At 39.2% G+C, this 7,990-nt stretch overlaps 1 protein-coding gene across 2 annotated transcripts in view; it reads right to left on the bottom strand.

The window, feature by feature from the left end:
• The window catches only part of plcd3a (phospholipase C, delta 3a), a 22,549-nt gene extending 14,820 nt beyond the window's left edge, over positions 1-7,729 (bottom strand). For both annotated transcript variants that reach the window (XM_084072401.1, XM_084072402.1), the window contains exon 1: positions 7,477-7,729. In XM_084072401.1, the coding sequence (XP_083928527.1) occupies positions 7,477-7,564 (88 nt within the window). In that variant the 5' untranslated portion in view covers positions 7,565-7,729. The remainder of the gene's footprint in view (positions 1-7,476) is intronic.
• Positions 7,730-7,990: the final 261 nt, after the last annotated feature.

Consider the following 7,990-nt stretch of genomic DNA (forward strand, 5'->3'; position numbering starts at 1 on the left):
GAAATGACATCTCTGTTAAAATGTTTCTGGGGAGTACCACCTGCCAACCACCAACCACCGAAGGTTGTCGTCAGTCCATGCAATCATACAGAGATATTCACTTTTAAGTAATGAATGGTTATTATTAAAGGTCTTAAATTGCTGAAGTCATCAAATCAATTTCTGTAGGCCTACTAAGTGAATACCCGCTTGGGTGGTCTGGTGCCCGCTTGGGGGGGGCAGGCCTGAACACATGTAGCCTACTGAAAAGAGTTGATTTCTTAATAACGAGACAAACTGAATCACGCTAAGTCCGCGATTAACCTTACATCTGTGGCCAATTAAAGCCATGCAGCGCATTGCAAAGTCGGTAAAGTAAAACTTTTCACTAGCAAGCTGTGTGTGTGTGTGTCTCTCTCTCTCTGTCTGTCTGTCTGTCTGTCTGTCTGTCTGTCTGTCTGTCTCTCTCTTCTCTGTCTGTCTGTCTGTCTGTCTGTCTGTCTGTCTGTCTGTCTGTCTGTCTGTCTGTCTGTCTGTCTGTTTTAGTTTTATTGTTACCATTTTGTACAACATGACTTTGGCTGTGAAAAATATACATTCAATGATTTTGATAAATTATTATATTATTAGAATGAATTTGCCTCCTGTGTGAACTATGCGTAGCTGAATAGGATGGGATAGGGAAGGTGTACGCTACTGTATTTTAACATCAGTCATAATGGTGGTACTTGGAGAGCAAAATATTTTCTGAGGTGGTACTTGGTGTAAAAAGGTTGAGAACCACTGACATAGTGGCTGATAAAGGCTGAGGGAAATGATGGCTAAAATATTCATATAGATATATAAGAATTAGGCTAGAGGTTACACAGTTGACCTTTTAAGTGCTACTCTGACACAACAAACTTGTTTCCATTTCAAACTGAGCTTAGAAGTGGGTGTGGCTTTTTAAAATGTCTTACATCATTCATCCGTAACATTTCTATTCGTAAGTACTGTAACAGCAACACTTCCCTGTGTACACTTTAATGACAGGTTATGGGTTGTATTTTATATACAAATATAAGTGCTAATTGAAATGATTATGGATTGACACTATTGCCTTGAAAGTATACCATGTTTTATAGTGAACCTATTAGTTTACATGAAATAAATGACAGAATTAACAGTGTGGTTTATGTTTGCAAATGTAATCCATAATGTGAATGACATTACTGAAACCGTTAGCTCAAAATAGGTGTGATAGTATAACATTGTATATTCATTTGGATTAGCAAACACTGTGTTCATGGCTGATCTCGCTGAAGGTCTTGGTCTGCAATGTTATGGTTACCTGAAGGACAAAAAAAATGTATGTTTACATACACATTTTTGTGACGCTTGGTCCAGTCACTCCAGTGTGCAAATAGAAGCAAAGTAGGTCCTTGTTGCAACCCATCTTAACAGTTTTGTATATAGAACCCCCCCCCCCCCTTTAAATTGCAAAGAAAACTCTTTAGTACTTACAAACTAAACTGCAATAAAAATGTTATTTTCTTCAAGGTTGTATTTTATTGTTACTACTTGTGTACGGGTACATAAGAGTAAAACTTATATTGGTTTGGCTTCCTTCAGACAATGCAGCAGCATAGATATTGCAATTCATTTAAATGGATTTGACTCACTGGATTACATTTTCTTAATAGAAAGATTCTTATTTACTTTACAATTGAACATGGTGTTAGAATCTGTTATTCTAATCTTTGATAATTATAACCAGGCCTGGACTTTCATCTTTTTAGAGGCAGGCCTTTGGTCTTGTAAATGTGCTGAGGGCACAAAGGCCACTTGCCAGGACAGCAAGGCCATCAAATAAAACAATGAAGTCCACTGCAATCATTTATTTGATGAAATGAACACAGTGTAATGAGCTGTGTGGGGGCAGCATAGACGGGGCCTCAAGGCCACTGTGGCCTCAGGGCAACTTTTTGAGGGGCAGAGAGGCCAAACTGAGCGACAACGGCGGCCATGGCCTTCATGGCCTCCCATGATATTCCTGCCCTGCTTCTAACTATCTGTGTTGCTAATATATTAATATCAAATATTGTTAAAATATAACCAGCTTGTGAGCTTGTACATGAGCTATTTTGCCATGCAACATCGTCGTACAACCAAGTATAAATGAGGATTAATTCTTCATAGTGCCAAATTGCCAAGGCCAAATATTTTACCAAGTTCCAAGCTGCAGGAGTGGAGTAGTTCTAAGCCCCTCCCCCCCCCAACTAGAAACAAACTGGGAGCAGTTATTTCTCTCCTTCATCCCAGGGTGAAAAACAAAAGAGTTCCCCCCTTCAGCCCCCCACCAAAACAACCCTGTTTTCCCCACAGTCACCAAGCTGTGTAACAAGACATTCCCACAGGCAGAGAGCACAAGGGCCTCATTAACAGCAGGTCAATGACCATGCTAAGCTGCTCAGACTGCCTAACTGCTTCTCTGTTTGAACCCGCCGCTTATTTTATCATCACGTCCCTAACCTCAACTTTGCTTTTCTCTGTCTGTCTACTTACACTATTTCTCTGCCAAATGCAGCAGGGATGGAGCAACTGAAAGTAAGTTTGCCCAAAATCACTGCCAATGCACTGTTCCGCACAGACACCAGAAACATTTCACCTTGACAACATCACGTACCCACAGAAATGCTGTGGGCCTCATTAGGCTGCTTTCTTTACAGTTCTGTAATTAAGTACGGATAGGAAGAATGGGAATTATTCTTAAAGTCCAAGAGCTGAGCCTCTTTTTCTCTTTTTTCCTGCAGTGAGCTGCAGCGAATCTTGTTGACACACACTTAACCAGATAGCCAAAGCATTGCATGGTGAGCTAGCAACCATGCTGAAGAATGCAACAGTAGGCTCTTGTGGTGACATGGAGTGGGTTAAACATGGCAGGGGAGAAAGATTAGAACAAATTATTAAAAATGAAATTACTTGGACGTGGTGACATTTTTGGGGGGAGATAACTAATATAGTGTGAAATTCCCATACAGCTGGCCTGGGCAAGCAAGAATAGAACATGTAGAGATCAAGTGAGAAGACAGATACGGTGGGAACTTAAAAACAATAAACCTTCAAATCAGTCCCATGATGTGGTATATTTCTACAAGAATATATCAACAGTGAGACCAGCAGGGGTGCCCTGTATCACAAAGAAGATCAAAACAATCTTGACCTACTGTGACTGCCTGCATGTTTGCTAGACACTGAGGCCTACATACCAACATCTCATGGGGTTTGTGGTTCAGGTTTCGCTCAACATAACCACTGCCATGAGAGCAGAGCTTCGATTCTACACTTATAAAGATAGAGAGTTGTTGTAGACATGATATGGGGGACTGAACTGTTTAATTTGCCCTCTGTGCTCTGTCATGCCCAAATGAGATGTCTTCAGCACGTGGTTTAATTTACTCACAGCTTATTAATTTATAGCCTACTTTGTGTCACATGACCAGGTCGCTCGCTGTGTTTTGTTCCCTCAGGTTAACATGTAGAAAGGTTACTATTCAAAATAATTAAGTGTACATCCAAAGAAAAGCAAAAGAAAAACATTTGGACAGGTGCTGAAGAGAATGCAGAACATCCAAAAGAAACAAATCAACCGTTTCAGGCAACGCAGCAGGCCCTTCCTCGGTCACTCACTCTTTTGTGGTACATTTAAATATTACGAAGGCAGAGTGCAAACTATATATTCATTTCATTTGCATAATCAAAACAGACTATTTTGAAATGCAAAATTTGGATTTGGACTGTACATAATATTTGGGAACACAATGCAATCTGTATCAAGTAGCATGGGCCAGATTCAATTTAAGAACAGCTTGCATATAAACACTGGTGTTAAAGGAAATGTCAAATTCAGTGTGTGGAGTCAACTGACTATGGTTAGAAATTCCTGAATTACAGTGAAAGTGAAAATGATTACTACACACAAGAACACATCAACCAAATCAACCCAAACTTTAACCTCCAGTGTGGAGGTAAGCAAATTACCATAACAAAAGAAGAATACATAAGCTATGCTTAAAGCACAGGCGTGCCTTGAGATTTTGTGACAATCACAGATTATGATACAAAACGTTATGAATTATCTTTTAATTTGATATTTAAGTGTTTTAAATTCTAAATTCTATACCCTAAAAAAATATGTTAACCACTTTCAACCTGGCATACCTGTTTTGGGCATGTCATTATAGGTGAAAATTATTATTATTATTATTATTGTTATTTTCTTTTACTTTTTTTAAATAGCTAAAATAGCAGATCTACTTGTATGAGCCTGTAGATCGGCTATTTTCACTATTTCTTTTATGTTTGGGAAAGAATGAAATAGGGCTTAGCATATTAATTTGCATAAGTCAATAAAAAGAAACGTTTACAGAGTGATAATATGTGTTATACAGAGGTTATTCTGCACAGATATGACTACAGGTGTGACTTGAGATTTTAACTTGCCCTTTTGTGTGCTTTGTGCAGAAAAAGTATAAAGGGAAGTAAAATCTAAGTCTCCTTCTGGGTAAGAGTGTCTGCTAAATGACTTAATTTGTAAACAACTAGGCTAATAAGCTAGCAAAAGAGATGACAATTATTCTTTTCTTTAATCCTTCATTGAAAGCTGTGAAACACAACAACAAAACAATACTGACTCAAACTGAATACTGATGACTGAATAAAACACATTGTGAAATACTGAGTAGCACTGAATACTGTAACTGATACTGTAAAACACAGAGCAACAGTAAGTAAGAATAGGGAGTTACACAATAGAATAATGTAGATGTACTGTTTTTCCAGGTTAGTGCCGTTCCCAAAGAATCGATTGTAATCAAAAACTGTTTCAGACTTTAGGCTCAATGAGTCAGTTTTGCAATGAAATTCTCTGATAGCTCTTTATCAAAGGAAAAGGACATGAGTGATCTTGAATGCACTGCTTCTCAAAGGGGGGTCTGGGAACCCCCAGGGGTGAGGGTAGAGTTGTTCCGATACCGATACCAGTATCGGAAAAGCTACCAATACTGCCTAAGATGCTGGTATCGGTACATCTCTAGGTGAGGGGACCTTGAGGGAGTTCTGGGAGCCAGGTCCCACAGCAAAACAAGGAACAGTTTTAAACACTTTGAAAATAGCTGATCTACAAGCTCGCAATGCATTACATTGCGACACGCTGTAGCAAGTAGATCGGCACATTTTTTTAACAAATGTTTTCTTAGGGGGTCGCTGGCAAGACATATTTTTAAATGGGTAGTCTGTGGCCACATACATTTCAATTTGAGGGTCCTTGCCATGAAAATGTTTGAGAACCACTGCTTTAATCACACTGGGATTTTCCACGATATGAATGGGCTGTATTTGTTGCAATTTTCAGCACTTTACCTACTTGCTTTATGTTAAAGAATGTTAAATATTGCACTTAAAAGAAACTTCCATTTCCAAATCCATTTCATGACCTTGTTTAACTCTGAAGCATGAAATGTAGGGTTGTCTGCTTTTGCAAAAAAGAAACTAACTTTCAATTTGTAACTTTCATCTATACACTAATGGGGTTGCGATGACATGAGCTGCTGTTGAGGCAGCATGGATCTCCAGTTAATAACTCTAGATAACCTTGGACTCCCTGGTACATCAAATACACAGTGTCCCCTCCTAGAACCTGAGGTCTATGGCAATGCACATAGTTAACCGTGTGCGCTTATCTGTCTTTTGGTAAACAAGGACTATCTCCAACCTCTCAAATATACTGTATCGGTTTCATACAACACACTGCTGTTTTAGTGTAGCCATGAGTGTTGCATACATCTGAGTAGACTGTACTGTACTACAGGTGTTATGAACTAAAAGAAAACATTGACGTCCACATTAGTACAAAATGTATTACTGAACAAAGAAGAACGTCATGTGATAAGTTTGAGTTATGATAAGTATCACCTCTGAACTTTCTGCATTCCTGCACTGTGACACACAAAACCATGAGATGTATTTTGAAATGAACCCAGAATACACATAATTAAATAAACACTGAGGTTCCCAGTGGCCTTCATCTACTTCATCAGAACATTACGGATACACTAAAATTAAGTCAAAGATGTCATCTTATATGTGAACACTTATCTGAAGCATTTACAAAGTCTGCCGTAACCTATTGCAGGAGGCACAGTCAATATTTGGGTTCTAATACCAATTACATACAGAATATCTGCAGCAAAAATAGAATGTTGTAATGACAGTTATTAACAATAATTTGCAGTCACAGTAATCACATTACAGGTGCTTTTTTTTAAAGGTAGGGGATTGACTATTACTGAGAAATACATCGAAAGGCAGAGGTCAACCTTCCAAATCTGTTCCAAGCCATTTCACTACTTCAAAGGGTTTTATGGTCTGTTACTTATGGCTGTAAACAATCAAAAACAAATACCTCATTTACACTGTCTGTATTTCATAAAGAGCGGTACAGCTAAATAAAGCAATGGTTTTTAGAGTAAGAGAGAGAGAGAGAGAGAGAGAGAGAGAGAGAGAGAGAGAGAGAGAGAGAGAGATACTTGTCATAGCCTAGTGGTCCAGTTTTCTCTGAGACATCTAGGTCTTTCTGGAGACTGACAGCTGCTGTGTCCCTACTCAGCAATTCTCTATTTTAAGCGAGGTGCACAGTAAAATCCTGAGTGTTCATTTAACTCCGAGAGAGTGCAAATTTCTGAGTGTTACTTTAACTCTGAGAGTGTAAAAATGGACCCTGAGTTAGATTAATGCTCAGAATGTTTCTGTGTGTGTGCCTGTGTGGATTGGAATCATTGGGTTTCATGTGACCTGATGATGAGAGGGAGCAGGTTGTGTTGGTGTATGTCTGGTAATGATAAGAAGCCTGATTGAATCATACGATTAACATTTGGACAGACTTGACACACACACACACGCACGCACGCACACACACACACACACACACACACACACACACACACACACACACACACACACACAAACACAACACGATTTCACACGATCACTCTCCACATCCACCCACCCACATATCCATTTGAACTATCGTCATGGTGTTTCACTATAACCCGTGAGGTGTCTATCCGTCTCACAACCAAAAAGCCAATGTTATATAAATGATGTGATATGGGCCTACAGAAGACTTTTTTTTTAATCAATTAGTGGTTTAACCTGCCACCACGTTATTGAGTGCAGTCAAAATCCTTTCTTTCACGAAAAGAAAAAAATATTCTTAAGGAAAAAAAGTATCTATTCAATGCAGGGCAAGTAGCCTAAAAGCCTACACGCGTTTTGTTTTGGTAAAGTGTGGGCTATAGCCTACCACTTGCATAATTATTTAATTCAATGATAGAGCTCATGAATTAACAGCCACGACTTAACAGCTTTTAAAAGTTCAGAACTGACCATCAGCAATGTAGGCTACGCATGAACGCATGAGGGAAAGGGTTGGAGGTTCGTTCTCAGTAAATGCCTTACCAAGCTTCTTGAGGGGGTCCTGAGTCTTTTCAACCAACTTCTTCTGTGAATTGGGACCGGTGGCTGGCATTTTATTGCTGCCAAACATTATGCCTAAGGAAACTCCGGCGAATTCGGTTTTATCCTACTTTAATTGTGACAGACAGTCACTGTCGGCGACTAAAATCTCGGCACAGGTGTCTTTTCCCGCAAGCGGAATATGGTCTTGCTCCCGAGTCCCGATCTATCCCGAAGAGAAAGAGGGGGGAGCGCAAATGTTATTCCCCTCACTGACTCCCTTCAACATTTGAAGTCCCTCCCGTATATTTATGTCAATGGTCCCTCCCCAGTCTAACCATGCCTGTGCTCCGAAATACGATTCCCAAGACTTAATAAACAACCCCTTATTCCCTTCAGCAAACTTAAAGCCAGTGGTGGAAAAAGTACTCAATTTTTTTACTTAAGTAAAAGTATCAATACTGCAATATAGAAATACTCTGTTACAAGTAAAAGTCCAAAATTAAAAATGTACTTG

This window comes from Gymnoscopelus microlampas (genome assembly GCF_963454915.1).
Source record: "Gymnoscopelus microlampas genome assembly, chromosome: 11".
NCBI lineage: Eukaryota > Metazoa > Chordata > Actinopteri > Myctophiformes > Myctophidae > Gymnoscopelus > Gymnoscopelus microlampas.